Source organism: Yarrowia lipolytica, chromosome 1D (genome assembly GCF_001761485.1).
Source record: "Yarrowia lipolytica chromosome 1D, complete sequence".
Lineage (NCBI taxonomy): Eukaryota > Fungi > Ascomycota > Dipodascomycetes > Dipodascales > Yarrowia > Yarrowia lipolytica.
In genome coordinates, this window is record NC_090773.1 from 1,179,467 (window position 1) to 1,197,823 (window position 18,357).

The following is an 18,357-nucleotide window of genomic DNA, read 5'->3' on the forward strand; positions in this document are numbered from 1 at the left end:
TCGACCTAGGATACCAGCTCGGTACAATACGTGCTCGAACTAATAGCCAGCTGGAGATATATATTTAGGTCTTCTCCTCACGAGAGTGGACGTGCGAGCATCTTTAGAACGCTGAGGGACGTTTGAGCATTTCAGGATGTGTTCGGGATGATCCAAGAAGAGATTAGCGTCGTTTGAGCGCATATAGGTCATTCTTTTGAGCATTTTGAGCCTTGCAGTTCGTTCCTATGAGCATTTTGAGCATTTTAGATCGTTTTATTACACGAGCTTTTGAGCATTTTGAGCATTTTGAGAGAATGAAGGCTTCCTTCATAGACAGAGCGACCTGCAAAGTTTCTTCAATTCACGTCTCCGGACAAGTGGACGCCATTACAGCTATACGGTCTGAGATTGTCCTACTGTATCTACAAGAGATTGCCATATGTCTATGAGATAGGTTGAAAGAATCAGGTGGACGTTGATGTCTGGATTATTGTTCATTCTCTTTGGGTAACGAGAGAGTTCTGATTGAGTGTCTGATCTGATATTTACTACCACTTCCCGCCAACTCCAACAGCGTAGAGTCCGTACAAAGGACTGTCCTTTTTACACAGGTGCTTGTACGAGTGCTTGAGTCATGCTTCTGATGAAGTCGTCCAGACGGAATCGCATACTCCACAGTACTTGTACAAGCACTACCTATCAAGGTCTCCTACGATCACAGAATGACATTATCATATGAGTTATCTTGTACTACTATTTCCAGGTAATTTCCAAGTAATTTTCTTGGCCATTTCAGCACATCCTCTTAAATTGTTCCAAGAAGTCCATTGCCACTGAATCTGATATAAAAAATGTCATTTCCTGTTTCCACCAGCCCTCAATTCCCCCCTCCAACCCCCCGACCTCTTGCTATCGTGTTTCACATACCCACTGTCTCAGCAGGATTGTCGCTTCGTATTGTCGGCGATTGTACAGCATTGGAGCCGCATGTACAGTGTTCCAGGGACTTTTGAGAGTCTCATTTTGGTCACAAAAGTGGCGAAAAAAGGGCCTGTGCCTGAAAAAATCGAGAAATAGGAACAGCCAGATTCGATTCACGTGACCACAAACACATTTGGTGCCGGTTTCCCTCTGCCAATGACGTCATGGTGGCTGGTCGACCCTTCCATTAAAGTTAGCTCGCTAATCTCCTTTATCTCCACTTATTTCGGAACCGTGATAACCAGGTGGAGGAGGTGACGCTGAATCATCTAGTAATCGCCCAACACTGAGGCGTGACTGGGACGCAAACGGAGCGACACAAACAGAGCGACGAACAAAGCGACGCAAAACGAGCGACACAAAAAGGGCGACAAAACGAGCGACACAAGAGGATCGTGATCAACCGACGACAAGAGCACTATCAGTACCAGTACTGTACATACCTACCTCTTATCACTGGTCTTAAGTGACATTGATCAACGGCAACTGACGACACAAACAATCAGCCACCATACAAGACTGCACACCCACCCAACCCCTGCTAAACACCCGCCAAACACCCGCCAAACACCCATCACGGCTTACCATTTTTCCCAATGAGCATATTCCCAAGCTACTACCAGGACTCGAGCGTGAGTTTCGAGACGACAGGAGTGGAGCTAGAGCTGTTTGACGACGCAGCTTCGGAAGGATGCATCGACGAACAGGACAACCCGCATCTGGAACGGCTGGCGGAAAGGTATCTCGACAATTACGAAGATGGCGAGCTGGAAAACGAAGGGTTTCGCACCGATCTGGAAGAACTCAACTTCCAAACGGCAAGACGGATCCTCAACCAACAACAACTGGAGATCCATAAACGAATGGTGGACGAAGGAGACAATGATACAATCAACATTGACGACATCCACCAAGGAGATGACGACATGCCCTACACAACCCAGAGGAGACTCCTACCTCGACATTTACACATGCTAGCATTGGGAGGACCGCTGGGAGCAGGTCTACTGCTGTCTGCAGGACGAAGTATCACCACTGCTGGTCCCCTGGGCGCAATTCTGGGCTTCATGTTGACTGGTCTCATAACTTTTGCCTGTATCAAGAGTATTGGAGATATGGTCACCCTGTATCCTTCTCAAGGACTGCCTCTTTTGGCAGACCGGTTTCTCAACACCTCTTTGGGCATCACTGCAGGCGTGCTATATTGGCTGCTATTCGCTGTGGCTATCCCGTCTGAGCTGTCTGCTGCCGCGGCTCTGTTGGAGGTGTATCCGAGTATGAGTCAGCCCAGTTCTGCTCTGGTGGCTTGGCTGACGCTCTTCATTCTCGTCATTGTGTTTGCCAACCTGCTTTCGGTGGACTACTACGGCGAGCTGCTCTACTGGTGCAACCTGGGCAATCTTCTCATCGTCATTGGCATGATAATCACCATGTTTGTGGTGTGTCCTGGAACACGGTTTTGGAAAACTTCCGAGGGATACGGAGCGTTTAGACCCTACTACGACTCGTATGCAGGGTTCCAACTGCCGCTCAAGGGTGAACATCACGATAACCAGATTCATGGAGCCTCGGGGCGGTTTCTGCAGATTTATGCCAGCATGACCCTTTCGGTCTTTGCATTTGTTGGCTCGGAAAGTGTCTTTGTAGCTGCTCCGGAGGTGAAGAACCCCCGAAAGGCGGTGCCCTCCGCCATGAGACGTATTGCAGTCCGAATTGGACTGTGCTACATGCTTGGAGTCATCAGTCTGGGGCTAGCTGTGCCCCCCTTCAACACTCTGGGTATCGAACGAGAAGGCTACGGAACAGGCAACCTCAGCCATGGAGTTGTTCCCGTAGACAACACTGGTGTCTACAAGAGAAGTCTCGTGGATCTCAACATTAGGGAGATCGGAACAGGTTCAAAAGGTTCGGATATTGCTCCCTTACTGAAGATCCATCACGGTCACGAAAAGGCCACTCCGGCCAATGAACAGGCTCCAGACAATATTCCCGACCGACCGAGCCCCAAACCACACCGAAATTCCACCTCGACCCCAAACCAGATTCTGAACCCCACCTTCAATTCTCCGTGGGTGGTGGCGCTGTCTCTGGCAGGTTATGAGACAGCGGCTCTGGCTGTGAACGGTATCTTTGTCATCTGTGCAGTGGTAGCGTCTGCCTCCCACCTTTACTCGGCCAGTAGAACTCTCTATGCCGTTTCTACTCGATGGGAGCGTCTGCGCTGGTTTTCTACATGCACGGCTCTTGGAATTCCATGGGTTGCAGTTCTCTTTTCTGCCCTCATTTCTCTGCTGTCCTATTTGGTTGTGGGCTACTCTACCCGCCATGTTTTCGACTGGATGCTCCATTGGATCTGTACCGTGGGTCTCATTTTGTGGATCATCATGACAGCAGCGTTTCTGCGATTCCACAAATGTCTCAAGGTGCGAAGAGTGCCCTTCAAGTACTCGTTTCCTCAACCGTACACTGCGTGGTTTGGAATGATTGGCTGCTGTCTCCTACTGTGTTTCACCATCTTCTCGGTGTACATTTCGTGGGACAGACGTCTATTTGCGTCCAATTACTCGGGCATTTTTCTGACCATTGCCATCTATCTGGTTGCTCGAATCTGTACTCGAGACGATCGGTTCATTCGAGTTTCAGAAATGGACATTTATTCAGGCAAGCGTCAGATGGATCTCCAGGTGTGGGACGATGATCGAGTCTACAACAGTTGGCAGAACAAGATGAAGCGGAGGATTATGGAGTGGTTTTGATGGACGGAAAGGGCCGTTTTATTTATTCAATTTATTTATTTCTGCACAGTATGGTATGATGAAATAGGGAGTTGTTTTATTTTTATTTTTATTTTTTTTTTATTTTATTGTTTTTGTGTTTGTCCATTTTATTAATGATTTTTTTGTTTTATTTTTGTTAGTTTTGCTTATTTTTTGTTATTTTTATTATATTATACTTTTATTTTATTTTATTTTATTTTATTTTATTTTTTTTATTTTTTATTTTATTTTATTTTATTTTATTTATTTTATTTTATTTATATTTTTATTTTATTTTATTTTATTTTATTTTATTTTATTTTATTTTATTTTTATTTTATTTTATTTTATTTTTTTTATTTTATTTTATTTTATTTTTATTTTATTTTATTTTATTTTATTTTATTTTATTTTATTTTATTTCTTTACTTTCCATTTTTGTCCAATTAAATCTCGTTTTAACTAATTTAATTATATCAACTATTTCAAACTATTTTCAACTAATGTCAACTATTTATTTAATCCAATTATTCCTTTACGGAACCTTCTATTAAAGTTCCATCATCTTTCCATTTCTGGAGAGCGCCAAACCTTGTTCCACATGCAAAAACAGGTAACGTGACCTCAATTGTGTGAAAATGACGCCATGAAAAGAAATGAAATGAGGACCGCTCGCAAAGTCACAAGACGAGAAAAGACGCAGATCTTGCAGATTTGGCAGGGGAAGGAGATGATCACGTGACCCGGTCGCGTCGATATCTGTTCGCCACTTCTAGCCTTTGGGCTTTGGACCCCTTCATATCCCAAACACACCCTTGCAGCACATGAGCACCTGAGACGATCTGTGGTGGCCCTGAACTGTACCAGTTTTGAGTTTCAGACCGTGTATAGCCACGTGTGAGAGTAGGGATCGGTTGTTGACCTGACTTGAGCTGAAACTGATTTTTTGACAGACTGAGGCCACGGGTATTTATATCTATTGTGACGCTCCACACGACACGATCTCTGCAACTTGCTCTCAAACAAACAGCCCGCCACACGACACCACACAGTACGCACACAGACGTGTCCTTCCTGTTTTCACTGCACCTTCTACAAGTACTCGTTACATACTCGTGCACTATCACCAGCTAGTTGTACCAGTACAGTAGCTGCAAGACGACTCAACAGTGCTACAGTACTACAGTGCTACAGTTAGGCACACACATGCACTCGACATCATGCCCTCAACTATTGCTCTAGGATGCACCGTCGGAATCGTCTCGTCGCTGTGTCAGTCGGTTGGACTCACCTTACAACGCCAGAGTCACATTTTGGAGGACCACAAGCCCGGTACCGACTCGTATCGACCGCCTCATCGTCGAGCCCGTTGGAGAGTCGGCCTGCTGCTGTTTCTCATTGCCAACGTGCTGGGATCGTCGGTGCAAATCACCACTCTTCCGCTGGTGGTTCTGTCGCCGTTACAGGCCGTGGGTCTGGTGTTCAACTCCATCTGTGCCACCGTCATTCTCAATGAACCCTTCACGGTGTTTTCGCTGGTCGGCACGGCACTGGTGTCGCTAGGAGCGCTTCTCATTGCCGCGTTTGGCGCCATCGAAGAGCCCAACCACTCGCTCAACGAACTGCTCGTACTAATGAAACGAAAACCCTTTGTGCTGTGGATGGCATTCACCGCCGTGCTCGTGTTTGGCATCATGGGCGCCATCAAGGCGGTTTCTCGATCCCAGAAACACCTCGGCTCGAAGAGAAGAGCCAGTATTGGCAGTGGCTACAGCACAATCACGGAGGAAGACCAGAATGAAACCAGGGACTCCCCAACCACAGTGCTTATCGGACTTCTCTACGGAGGCATTTCTGGTATTCTCTCGGCCCATTCTCTGCTGTTTGCAAAGTCAGGTGTTGAACTGCTTCTCAGAGCAATGACTTCCGGCCTGGGAGATTTACAGCGATGGCAGTCCTGGGCCATTGTGGTGTGCTTCCTGACCCTCGCTGTGACACAGCTCATGTTCCTCAACAAGGGTTTGCGACTGTGTTCCACGTCGATTCTTTACCCGCTCGTGTTTTGCGTCTACAACATCATCACCATCGTCAACGGCCTCGTCTACTTCCAGCAGCTCGAGCGACTATCGAGTGTGCAGATCATCCTCGTCATTCTGGGCGCGCTGCTCGTGTTTGCGGGAGTTGTGGCTTTATCGTGGCGTTTCCAGGAAAAGTCTTCTCTTTCTCATGTCTATGAAGACGAGGAGATTGAGCCACTGATGCCAGCTGCTCTGATTGCGCTGGAAAACACCATGGAAGAGGCGGAAAACGAGAGCGAGAGAGATACGTCTCCTTCTCCGCTGTATTCGCAAAATACTAACAATAACAGTGGTCGACGAAAGCGATGGTCTCTGTCAATCTCCACCACTCCTAACAATGCCAGTTCAGCCTCGATAGCTGGACCCCCGTCTCCCTCACCGTTGCGTCTGCACCGGCGATCCATGTCGTCGCTCTCGTATCTGCCCCAGAGCCCCAGCAACCGGCGCAAGATCTCCGTTCAGCAGCAGACCCTCATGAAGGAGCTGGGACTGTGAACACACACTACTAACGCTTTGCCTTCATATTATTTAATACATAGACTAGAATTCATGGACCCAGTGTGTAATTGTAGCAGGGTGGTCAATTAATCTGCTGGGATAAAGCTGGTCTTGAAGGAAAACCTGTTTTTTAGTGGTGAGTGCCGTGTCTCTAGTGTGTGTCATAACGAACTGTAGAAGATATATACCGTGACCATGGGATTGAGTAGAAGCAGGAGCAGCTGAATAGCTACCAACTGACTTGCCAGCGGACTCGAAATCACGCAATTGTTGTAACCGGGGTGTTTCGGCCTGTTCTGTGTTGTATGACAGAAAACAACGCTCATAAGATGGATATTTGAAGGAGTCGAGAGCGGGAGAGAGCGGGAGACTTGCTAGGACTGTTATTGCACATAGTAAGCATCATTTTAATCGGGCTTGTCAAACTGAAAGCATTCTGTGAAGTGTTGATCTTCTGTTATGGTGTAACTGTTTTCACGCTGGTACTGTAGTCATGTGACAAGATAGGGACTCTGGAAGGATACTGGGAACAAATTTCAAGGCTTTTGAGAGAGCGTTAATTGTACCACAAATAACTCCTTGAAGTTCTCTGGTCTCTATATCACCTATCCTTGGACATACACCAAGCACTTCCTCCAGATGCTCAACCACCTTTACCTACTCATCTTGAATACTCACTGGGAAGTTCCAAATTTGGTGAAGATGCTCTTTAGACGTTAATAGATATAATGAAGAACTGCCGGAGTCATTCCCTGAAGTTCATGGAGAACTTCTCGTCATTTCAGCACGTCTCGAGTCCACCAGAAACATTTTTGCGAGTTTAAGACCTTGCAAGATAATGGAACGATCTGGAGAGATGCTTTTGAGCACACCTACAGACTTCCGGATCTCCATTGCGGCTCAGTCTCTTGTCTTCCGAACGAGTCTCGGAAGTTGAATTTGTCATAATGTGTTAATAAGGACCTCTCTACTTGTGCGTGCGAAAGTTGGAGACAAAGATGGAAAAACAAAATATCTGAGCAACGAATAGAAAGTACGGAGTACCGCGTCTCATGGGTTCAGATCTGTCTTTCTCTGCTTCCAAGAGCATTCTTGATCACTATTGAGATAATATGTGTTGTACTAGCCCTATCCATCAACGGAGCCTGATATGTTTGTAATAACTGACGTATTATGATACAGAACCGCATTATGAAACGATATAAATACAGGCTATTGCCGCCGGTACGCCGGAATCCTGTGTCTAAGAACTCTGGTGAACTCCATGGACCCCCCTCAGTTGCATTTTCCATGTGTGGTGCACCTCCAACCTCGAGATGTCATGGCAACCCCTCAATTACTCCAAATCGAGTTCGAAAAGAAGCTGAACAGTTCGCCAATGTGGCACGAGTCGATCTTTCAGTCGATCAGTGGACTTTCTCGCGATTTGGAACGTATCTGGACTTGTTTTCTTGTTCCGTCTTGACATTTAGGTGCAAGGGTGTTGAGCTCCACGGAGCACAGCAACCATGGGTTAAAAAACACGCATAACCCTGTAAACGCGCTCTAGAGTCCGTAACTCGAGCTCAAACTCGAGATACTCTCATTTCTCTGCGTGGCCCGTGCATATTCCAAGTTCTTTTGTGTCCGACCGCTATACATTTCCTCCTTGGTCCTGTCCCCTGAGACCTACGCCATGTGAGACATCATCACGAGTCTCCACCCGCAGCGCACCAAACCCACTAAGCAAAAATCCTGGGTGGGTAGGACCGACTTTCCACATAACTGCATGCAGTGCCAACAAAGAATGATATATGATGCCTTTGATGAGTTGCTACGGAAGCTATGGCTACAGTAGTTCGATGGCGTTTTCTAGAAGGCTGCCAACAAGGGGGCCTGCTATAATAACGAGCTCGTGGGGTGTGTAAAAAGTCTGGCTGGAAGATGGAAAATCAATTAGCATCTGCATCGTTGGTTCATTACTGAAGATCAGGCGAAAGTAGAACCTCCAAATCTGCAGCAGCCACAGATATACCGTAATGTACGGTTTGCCCTATGCTTGTACAAAGAACATGAGTCTTTTGCGTATCAAAAGACGCAAAAGTGAAAAGCACAAGTGCAAAACAGACTTGCTGGACAATTCTGCCCAAGCCTGGAGATGAGAGGGGACCGTCGAGTTTGTCAAAACTTCACATGCACCCTCTTTGACAACTCTCTTTGCTCACTTCGGAGATCGGGACCCCTCACCCGCCCCTCTTAGAGCAGGTTTGCGAGAACCACGGAGTGTTTAATTTTTTCCGCCATAGACTTTGACTCGTATAGCCTACTTGAGGGGTATACCGAAGTCTACCGAGCTTTGATCTCGGGTTGAACAACGCAATCCTCGTCTATGTGGACAAGGGGAAGACATTAAGGCGGTGTGGTTGCTCTGTCAGCATGTGGCTACAAGTGCATTTTCAGGTCATGTTGAACGGGCCCTCTGTGGACCTAAAGACGGACTTGTGGCTCCTCTTCGGGGCTTTGGTGATCCCTACTGGAGCCATCTTATCTACCACCTAAAACCTCGTATATCTCAAAAGATGTGTTTCAACTGTATGGGCTGTGGGCGACAGTGCCAAAAGCAAAGTAGGGTCTGCTTAGTCGTGTTGCCCTGATTCAGCGTCCATTCATCAGGTCGACATTTTTTGCCCTCATCAACACGGCTGTATTCTTGGCAGAGTTCGTGTTGGGGTCCAATACTGGGAAGTGAGACATTCTAAACACGCCGATACGAAGCGAAGGAATGAGCTCGGCCAGATCTGGAGATGCGGGTCTACTGAGCCTCTCTCCAAGGTACAAACGGACTGCCAAGGGTATGATTTTTTCATTTATTTAACCGCCTCAATCTCACCTCCATCGCTTAACATTCCGGCCACGACGTATCATATAATTACAGTATTTTTGGGTTTTGCAGTATTCGCCTATGCACATCGCCTACCCGTTTGGGCAGAGCTGACAAGCGAGTGGATAGTTTAGGTGTTTAGCCGACTTCTCCGGCGTTAGTTGTAGCTTGTTTCAATTTCGCGGAAGCCGAGCTCTCCGAAAGGCGGCCCTTCTTTGCGGGCCCCTTGGCACTGGCGGAGCGGTGGGTGGAGGAGGTGCCGCGAGGTCGGCGGGAGCAGCGGGAGCAGGGTGAATTTCTTGTTTGGTTTCTTTTTTCTGTTACTGTGGAAATACGATTTGCGGTTTCAGCCCGCGACCCAAACAGTGGTCGTCGCACATGTTTGGGTGCCTACACAGCGTGTCTTATCATCCCGTGCGACAATCTGGGGCAGACCCGCCTCCCCTGATTCTGATTCAGCACGCTGATCCGTTTCAGGCCCACATGGAGAGGAAGACAGCCATGTGGGTGGCTGCGATGAGCAAGGAACTAAGCTTGCCCAGTGGACTACCAAAGGTGGTATGTTCGCAGTCAGCCCAACCACTACAAGTAGTAGCGGCAGTTCCGGTAGTCTGTCATATCTCTTCACCATGGACAGAATGTGCGAGCGATCCTCGCGGCCAAATTCCGCTTGGGGATCGGGAGCGCATCGTCTTAGACGAGGCCAGATCTGGAAGGCAGATTCAAACTGGATTCGAACTGAGCCCACGCTTGACTTTTCGTATTATCTATCCTACCCTGCATAGATAACAGAAATGAGCTGATTTTTGACACACTGTCAAACCGTGTGGGAAGGGTTAGGGGAAGACCCGGGCGTCTGTTTGGGGATAGTAATCCCGAGAGAAGATACAGGCAGGCACTGCAGGTCACATACTCCATCTGGCCAGGTACTAGTCGAGAGTCGTGCGTGGGTCAAGCGCCTAAATTCTCAGGCTACTGTAAGGCCTCCCAGACCTATTTGGACCGGTATAAACATTAACCTCACACTCTAGCGCAATCGTGTTTCATAAGTGAGTGGGATGCTGCAGACTTTTGGGTCCAAAGACAAAAGATGAGCCTGAGCCTGAGTCCTCGTTGTTGTTTTGGCGTTTCGTTAATGTGTCAGGTGCAATGATTGTGTGTCACCATGTCTTAGTTCGGCGACTGTTAGTACGAACACTCGTAGGTCTGCGGTATCATTACGAAGAGCCTCCATTTATTACCATTACCAGTCGCCAACAAAAGGTGGCGTATGTCCTCGTATAACACAGGCTGTGTCAGTCAGCTACGACGGAACCGGACATTTTCTCTCTTTGGCTAGAAATCCGCAAACAAGTCCCGACCTTTGTTACAAGTACGAGTGAGCTGGTACAAGTTGAGTAAAGTCGTCGTACGAAAATTGTTATACTTTGTCTTTTCCATCTTTTGTGCTTGTCTTTGTATTTGTCTTTTTGTTTTGTTTTCGTTCGGTTTGACGTTTTTCCTTTTGCGTTTTTACTTTTAAAGCTCCCTTTGCTCTTGTTTGTCTCTCTCTGCAGCAATGCATGTTCCTGATGGGTCAGGGTCTGTTTCACTTTTGCGTCTATATCATCTGCTTGTGCTGCTGGGCGCCGCCCCCCGCCTTTGTGTTTTTCGCCACCCCTCATTAAACTCTGGAGACTGGCCCAACAAAGAATGAGTGCGCGCAGGCTCGGGAAGAGCATAACAAGAGCGAGGATCATAGTGCTAGAAATGAGACATCGGAGGTTTGTCCGTGGTGGAGAAAGTAGCTGCAAAAGTCACGGACACCGGCTGGTGTTGGTAGTGTGTCACGTGACGTTGAATGACCAACCTCCCACCCCCCCCGGTCACACTGTCATTATTCGTCAAGGTGGTATGGGGGTCTTCTTGTACGTGCTCGTACAAGTACCGTACCGCACCTACCATCTCCCTCAGCCTTTCCTTGTTCGCCGTATACCAACATGACAAAACTGAACACCTGAAAAAAAAAGCTCTGCAAGAAGAGACCCAAAGAAAGTGCAAGGTTTGCTCCCACACACCCCCCAGTCGCCATCTTGTACCTCACTTCTCCAAAGCAAAAAGGTTGCTGGGCTCCACGTCCTTCGTATTCGGATTGCTGCTATTTCCGAGTCTCCGAAAGGTATCAGGAACGAGACACCATCAGAGACACCATCAGAGACACAGGCACACTTAGTTTTCTGGTGCGGGGGAGCAGACGACGATCCAGCGGGGTTAGCAACCGATGATCGTTTTGCAGGGGGGGGAGGGGACGAGGATTTGAGAGGATTTCGTCCTTGTACGAGGCCATCTCTTCTTGGCGGAGATTCTTTTTCATTTCCGACCCGAACCAATCGCTGCAGGATTGATCCCGTTTTCATGTGACATTCAACAAGGCTGTCTGTCACACATGTGTGTCGTACAGAACCGCACCTGTGGTGAAGATCAGGGACAGCTGGCTGAGACCTAGTCTTGGACTTAGGTTAGACGGACCACCAGCGCTCGATTCCGGGGTACAGACAGCATGTAATGGCTCGCTGGCGTGTGGTGACATGTCAAGGGTTTGGGATGAGAGGGCTGGGTTGTCTTGTCATCAAGACCTGAGCTCCTTTTGCCGTGGGGTCGACGCTTGGTCACGTTCCACAACAACGTTACCAAAGTAAATCGAAAAGTCTCAGGCACCATCGACAAAGATCTGGAAACCAGACGAGAATAACTGACACACGGGGAGACTGGTGGGGATGTTGAGTCTTGTCGAAACAGAAGGTGATGAACCATCTGGTCCAACATTTTTGAAGGCAGTAAACACCAGGGCAGTGAACATCCCGTTTGGGCGGGTGGTCCGTGGATTCAGGCAGCTTGCCGCGGTTACTAAGGCACCTCATTCCAGAAGAAGAGTTGCAGCTCAGCTTTTCATCTCATTGAAACATGCTGTGAGACAGCTTAACCTCCTAAAACGGATAATTCGAGGCGCCAAAACACCTGGATATGGACTCTGGAATCAGACAACATGCCCTGGCACAAAAAGGAAGGTGTTTTCTGTCGTGGTAGTTTGCTCAAGGCAGATGACGCTCACGAGCAGCCGCGGTCACGGCTACCGTACCACTTGTATAGAATTTCGGCCCGAAAAAAAACAAATACGAGTGGGTCAAGGCGATATTTGCTACGAATACTACCATAGCGTGCACTCGTACCGGTATCAGTATCGCTGATGGGCTCGACCAACAAGATGTGAGCATTTGAAGGAGGTTTGTCGGCTGCAGAAGTCTTGTTTGAGATCTCATCGCAGCGTCTCACACCAACATCACCTCCACCGTCTCCTGCCATTTTCGCGCGCTCAACAGAAGGACGATCGCCAAACGTACTGCGGATATCACCAGATGTCCGTCTCCAGTGTGCCAATCAGAGCATATTTTCGATATTTTCGTCGCTCTCTCGAAGCGGCTATCTTGCACGACTATAGACGAGTATATTATAGTCTGGTGAAATTAACGCGGCTTTTATTTTTTGCGTCTGGAGACCCCGTTGAAGGGGCCGGACGTGGGACGAGGGGGAGGGGGGGGGGGAGGCAGGGGGGGAGGAGGACCGATTGTTCGCCCATTCTTTGGGTCCAAAAGGAACACAAAAAAACCCAGCGGTGGACCCGAAAATTACTCTGAAAATAACGTGGTTTGAACTCCCTAGACTTTTACCACTCTCGAGAGTGAAATGGGGTGATTCTGCAGCCTGATGGACTTGCATCAAACTTGTTTCGGTCTATATGCGGTGCCGTGTCACACATGTTAACTTTAGCAATCGAGTTTGTGTTTGTGTACCTGTGGGAGGTGTCATTTACTGGTAGAGAGACACAAGGGCGACTGGAAAGACGCAGCCTTGGAGTTATCGAGACAGGTCCTGATTATGCAAGACACGGGTTTTGGAGGCGACCCAGCACCAGCGCAGACGTTGGTCTAAAAGAGCGACTAAATCCCGTTTAAGGGTCTAGACACTTGTCGGGGTGTAAACTCCAATATGTTGCTCGTATACTAGCCAAAATATGCACATGCACGCACACAAAATATAAACCGACCTCCGACCTGTGCTACTGCGGTGCTGTGCCCGGTGCACCTTAGCTAAGGTCCACAGCCCCATCTGAAGCCATTTGAGCTTTGTCTCGAAAGAAGAAAACGACAAAAAGATAAAGATAAAGAAACAAAAACAAAAAAACAAAAACAAAAAACAAAAAAAGCCAGGGCAAACGAAAAGAGATGCCTTGTCCCGGTCCTTTTGGATTTTCGCTACTAGGCGGGGTTTGAGACCAGGGTACCATGGACAAAGGGGAGGGAGCAACCCTGTGTGTGCCCCGCTTGTCAGTTTGGGATTTGTGTTACGGTTAGGTGTTTACCCTATATAAACATGGTTTGGGAGGAATGCTTTAGTAATATCTCATGAGCATGGGTGGTGGAGTGTCAAGTGTGGAGTGTGGAGTGTGGAGTGGTGGAGTGGTGGAGTGGTAGGGAGGGTCGGCACGCGGGTAGCATGGGAGTGAGTTATGTGTGCCGCAGTTTCCACGACGACGCTTGGAGGGGCTATTTCACTGACTTTTTTCTGGCTTGTGGCAGTCTAGGTTGGCCCCTCTGTCGGACCGACAGATCTGTGGGTGCTGCGTCCGGGGTTGCTTAAAACCAGCATGTTAGAGTTGATGGGCGAATTTTGGCGCAGATACGACTGGCTGCCCAGGCGTTCGTTTAAGCACTGCGGAAGGGGTACACAAAGAACAAGTGGGTTTGCAAGTGCACCAGATGATGCAACAAGTGGAGAGTCTATTTCTTGTTTGCGGGCACGCACGCACGACAAGCCATGTACTCTATTAAAGTCCATTTTTTGAATTGTATCCTAAAGAGTGGGAGCGACATTGTCGGTATATATATCTCTCTAGCGACTTTGCTGACGGGAGATGACGAGTTGATATTTGAGATAGTCCTTCACCACTTGACACACACTCACATACAAGACACGACAGACACACTCTCAAATACAAGACATTGGACAGACATTGGAAAGACACACCCCTTCGGCACTCACACTCACACTCACACTCACACACACACACTCACACACACACACACACACACACACACCCACACATGAATTACTACCCGTACTACGAATTCGAAGATGACAACCAAGTCACATACGTCCGAAACACGCGCGAGGAGCCGTACCAGGGGTCGCACGAACAGGGCGGCGGAGCCCCCGGAGCCGGCGGACACATGACCACCCGCGCCAAACTGGAGATCCAGGGCGAAATCAGAGACATGAGCCGCAACTGGTCCAATGAAGAGTGGACGAAACGACGGCGGCTGGTCCAGTTCAAGCGCATCCAGCAGGATTCGGTCATCAAGGTGGAGTTCATGCCCCTGGCTTTTGAGGACTACGAGCCCGGAATGGCCTGTGTTAGCTGCATCTACTGGGATCAAAAGGGCGAGTGCGTCATCACCAGCGTGGACGCCATCTATCTGCTGGAGCAGCTGGTCAATTGCAAGTTTACCATTGAGGAAAAGAATCGAATTCGCCGAAACCTCGAGGGATACCATCCTCTGACCGTTTCCAAGCAAAAGCCCTCGTCGGAGGACTTTTTCAAACTCATCATGGGCTTCCCCCAGCCCAAGCCCCGAAACATTGAGAAGGACGTCAAGGTATTCCCCTGGAAGACGCTGGGCTTGGCACTGCGAAAGATCATCTCCAAGTACTCGGCCACCTTTGGTACCCCCTCACATCATCACTACCCCATTTCGAAGACCCAGGTCCAAGGCATCCATCAGCAGCAGGTGCAGGCACAGCAGCAGCATGCTCAGCAATCCCAGCAGGCGCAGGTTCAGGCCCAGCAGGGCCAGCAGCCTAGCCAAAGCCCAGCCTACATTCGTCATTCACAGCCCACGCCGCCCCATCTGCCTGTCTACAGCCAGTACCAACTCACAAGCGGCTCGGGATCACCGCCCAACCTGCCACCTGTCATGCCACGACAAATGCCTTACTACGTGCAGCCCGGACAACCGCCTCTGCAAACACAACTGCCCGTTCCACAACCACAGACGCCGTCGTCGCCGCCTTCTAACCCTTACAGGATCAACGCCTACGACGGAACCAGCAGTAGTGCTGTTCCTGGCGCTTCTGCTCCTGGGGCTCCTTCCGTTGGCGCCACCGCTCCTCTTCCATCTTCCGCTGCCCCGGTTCCAGGCGCCCCCGTTGCTCCTGGCGCTCCTCCGGGTGCCCCCATCCAACAACCGTTCCCCAACCCGCCCATTAATGGAATGACTAACCACAACCTCCCCGTTCCGCAGATGTATTATCGTTAATTTATTGAGTAATAGAGTATGACTTGAAAGAGGGTAGCGACGAGCGCGACCGTGGCTGCTTGTTGAGGGCTGATGCTGCTGCTGGCTGCCTTCGTAAATTGTGCGCACCTGGTACTTGTAGCTTGCCACACTACTGTAGCCTGGTGCATGGTGCCTTCACTAGTGCCTCTTATGAGACAATCATTAGCACGGTTTCACCTGTCACACCTGCACAAACATGTCGGAGTTTGGACGGACCACTGGCGTGCTCCGGACCCGGTGACATATCAATTGGTTGATACTACTTGTAGCTCACTGGGGGCTATACGACGGTGTGTTCAGACTTTAGATGAATCCAATTGGCAAGCCCCGTTATTCCGTCTCCGCCTGCAAATCATAACACAGGTCAAAGCGGCCCAGTATTGGGCTCTTTGTCTGTCTTGTCTGCCATATTATCGGCTCCATCGGCTAGTGTTGAAGATCCACTCTCTGGCTTTTCCTTGTTGGATCGCCTTCTTCAGCCGCTACTTCAGCCGCTATTTCAGCCGCTACGGTATATTCATCGCGCTAGAGTTATACGTACATCACGATACATTATCGATGCATGTGATTGAGACTGGCGAGGCCTCCAGACTGGATATATGTCCGCTGGGCGAGTCTATACACGATATACACCCGGGGTACGTTCACTCCACCCCTCTCTTTTGGTCGCCATGGTGATCACTTTTGGACTGGAGCTGCCCGGTTGTGAGGAGAATGTTTCGTACCGGATCAATATCCACGCCTAATTTGCGAAAAAAAAGCAACGTCAACACCAGCTGACTGGGGCCCAGAGTTCCGCGGTTAGCTCGGGTTATAGCCCGATAACTGAGCTAGTTTGTATGGTCCAGGAGGTAGAGCATGACCGATTTTGTACTTGTTCCCCCTGCTGCTTGCGCCACCAGCCATTCCAACTTAGACGCACGAGTCCAGTAGAGCTCGTAGTGCTGGTGCTGGTACTGCATGCCGAACACATGCCGCTTTTTATGAGACATTTACCGTGGCCGGAAAAAAGAAGGAGTGTGGAGAGAGCGCGTGCCAGACGTCGACCGCAGCTGCGGCTTGTACTGCTTTTGTGTTTAATAATCATCCTCCTTTGGGTGCTTTTATGGCAGTTAAACCCCATGCCTATATTTCCATCTGCAAATTACTTTGAGTTTTTTCGGAAATAGTCCGTCAAAATTCTCCACCAAACGAAAACCAAAAATAAAAAAAACCAAGTACAAGTACTGGCAATAACCTCCTGCAAGATAATCACACAACCAAAACACAATATATAGCTCGCAGGGTCGGCGACAAGTCGGCACCGGCCAAATACAACCACTCTGGGGAACGGCACGTCACACTCCAGATTCACCAGATGACGCACCCTGTACCTGCCTACATGAGGTACACGCTGTACACTGCTGTGTTTGACGTGGTGGGGGGGGAGGAGGGGCAAGTCAACAGGTGAACATACATCAACAGTTTGACAGCAGAGTCGACCAACCAAATGTCAATTGGTGATGGTGGTTGTCACCAGCGGAGTCCGTCACGTGATTTCGCCAGATGGAGGGGGGACGGCGATTACTCAGCAACGGTTGGGTTTTGTGGCTCTCTTTTGCGGTCTCCACTAAATCCTCCACTATGCCTCGGTTACGGAAAGATTCGTTTGAAGGCTCCTGTTTCTCCCGAGCGCAAATTCCGAAAATTACCCGGCCCAATCTTAACTCCGAGCTGCAGATTGTTCACATGGCATGTGGGTTTTGGGACGTGGATACGGCGGGGTTTGGGCGGTCAAATGGGCGAATGTTTAGTATCATTTCGACTAGAAAAACAAGAAAACTCGATTGCCGTTGTCAGTGTTCCAATCAGACTGGTATTTCCCAAAATAACCGGTGTCCTCCCCACAAAACCCAACCTTGTAACGGGGCCAACCATGCAAACCCAAAATTTTCTGGTTGCTAATTACTGTAGGAGACGCACCAGGCGACTTTGGAGACGCAAGAGCGCGCTTTCTGTCCGGGATTCGACGGCATATTAATTGCTGGTATCCAGGAGACTCCATCAAACAAGTGACATCTTTTTGTTGAGATCTGCTGCTGGTTGAAAACCCGCTCAAATTCACCCACTACCACCCCCACCAATATGGATGGTACCTGCTCTTTCCCCTTTCTTGACCTTGTCTCCGTACAAAGACTCCCAGGTGTAGGTTATGAAATGGTCTTGGTGTGTGTGTCGCATCTGGTTATCTGGCGTTGTAGGGCCTTCTAAGGCAGCGTAGGCGGGCTCGTTTGTTGCTCTTTGGTCGCTCTTTGGCGCCAGCGTGCTCCCCAACAGACGCACCCAATAGCAAAGTACGTAATCTGCCGGCGCCGTTGCACCGTCATTTCTTCTACCCCAGATTATCCGGAGAGGCCTCGGCTGCTGGGAGCCGCTCTGGGACACATCACGTGGCCGCTCTGCACCCCAGAGTCACTAAAGTTGTCGTCCTTGCGGTGAGTCGTGTCGCTAAAAGGTTTGCAATGGGCTCCCCCAAAGGCTTTTGGTGGTTTGTAGGGCGGTGAAAAATTTGTCCATTTTAGGGCCAAGATTTAGACGTGTCGAGATGGGGAGGTTTTGGAACACGCCGAATCGCATCGACACGACTCCCCTCCGCCTGAACCACAACCTCGCCGGTCACATGACATGGCTCCTGCACTTCGGATACGGAAGCCCGGATCCTTTATGCTCTACCCCGGAGTTGTACCTGTCCAATAGAACAAGAGTCAATTGGCCTTACTCGCATGCAACTCAAACTTGGGCCGGGGTTGAGAGGTACAGTTGACAACGTGAAAATAAGAGGGGGGGGA

At 49.1% G+C, this 18,357-nt stretch overlaps 7 protein-coding genes across 7 annotated transcripts; all 7 read left to right on the plus strand.

Moving 5' to 3' along the window:
- Positions 1-1,559: 1,559 nt before the first annotated feature.
- YALI1_D11810g (uncharacterized protein) lies at positions 1,560-3,719 on the plus strand (the record flags this gene model as incomplete). Its single annotated transcript, XM_502613.3, has 1 exon — positions 1,560-3,719. One exon carries the CDS (start codon positions 1,560-1,562, stop codon positions 3,717-3,719), a length of 2,160 nt encoding a protein of 719 aa, XP_502613.1.
- A 1,220-nt stretch (positions 3,720-4,939) lies between these two features.
- On the plus strand, positions 4,940-6,292 carry YALI1_D11844g (uncharacterized protein; the record flags this gene model as incomplete). Its single annotated transcript, XM_502614.3, has 1 exon — positions 4,940-6,292. The coding sequence occupies one exon, from the start codon at positions 4,940-4,942 to the stop codon at positions 6,290-6,292; it is 1,353 nt and encodes a 450-aa protein (XP_502614.1).
- Positions 6,293-11,911: 5,619 nt separating this feature from the next.
- Positions 11,912-12,382, plus strand: YALI1_D11913g (uncharacterized protein; the record flags this gene model as incomplete). Its single annotated transcript, XM_068282660.1, has 1 exon — positions 11,912-12,382. The coding sequence occupies one exon, from the start codon at positions 11,912-11,914 to the stop codon at positions 12,380-12,382; it is 471 nt and encodes a 156-aa protein (XP_068138761.1).
- A 1,627-nt stretch (positions 12,383-14,009) lies between these two features.
- YALI1_D11934g (uncharacterized protein) lies at positions 14,010-14,300 on the plus strand (the record flags this gene model as incomplete). Its single annotated transcript, XM_068282661.1, has 1 exon — positions 14,010-14,300. The coding sequence occupies one exon, from the start codon at positions 14,010-14,012 to the stop codon at positions 14,298-14,300; it is 291 nt and encodes a 96-aa protein (XP_068138762.1).
- On the plus strand, positions 14,297-15,508 carry YALI1_D11937g (uncharacterized protein; the record flags this gene model as incomplete). The annotated part of the gene is made up of 1 exon (XM_502615.3): positions 14,297-15,508. The coding sequence occupies one exon, from the start codon at positions 14,297-14,299 to the stop codon at positions 15,506-15,508; it is 1,212 nt and encodes a 403-aa protein (XP_502615.2).
- A 1,510-nt stretch (positions 15,509-17,018) lies between these two features.
- On the plus strand, positions 17,019-17,549 carry YALI1_D11964g (uncharacterized protein; the record flags this gene model as incomplete). Its single annotated transcript, XM_068282662.1, has 1 exon — positions 17,019-17,549. The coding sequence occupies one exon, from the start codon at positions 17,019-17,021 to the stop codon at positions 17,547-17,549; it is 531 nt and encodes a 176-aa protein (XP_068138763.1).
- A 104-nt stretch (positions 17,550-17,653) lies between these two features.
- YALI1_D11971g (uncharacterized protein) lies at positions 17,654-18,072 on the plus strand (the record flags this gene model as incomplete). Its single annotated transcript, XM_068282663.1, has 2 exons — positions 17,654-17,736; positions 17,781-18,072. 2 exons carry the CDS (start codon positions 17,654-17,656, stop codon positions 18,070-18,072), a joined length of 375 nt encoding a protein of 124 aa, XP_068138764.1.
- Positions 18,073-18,357: the final 285 nt, after the last annotated feature.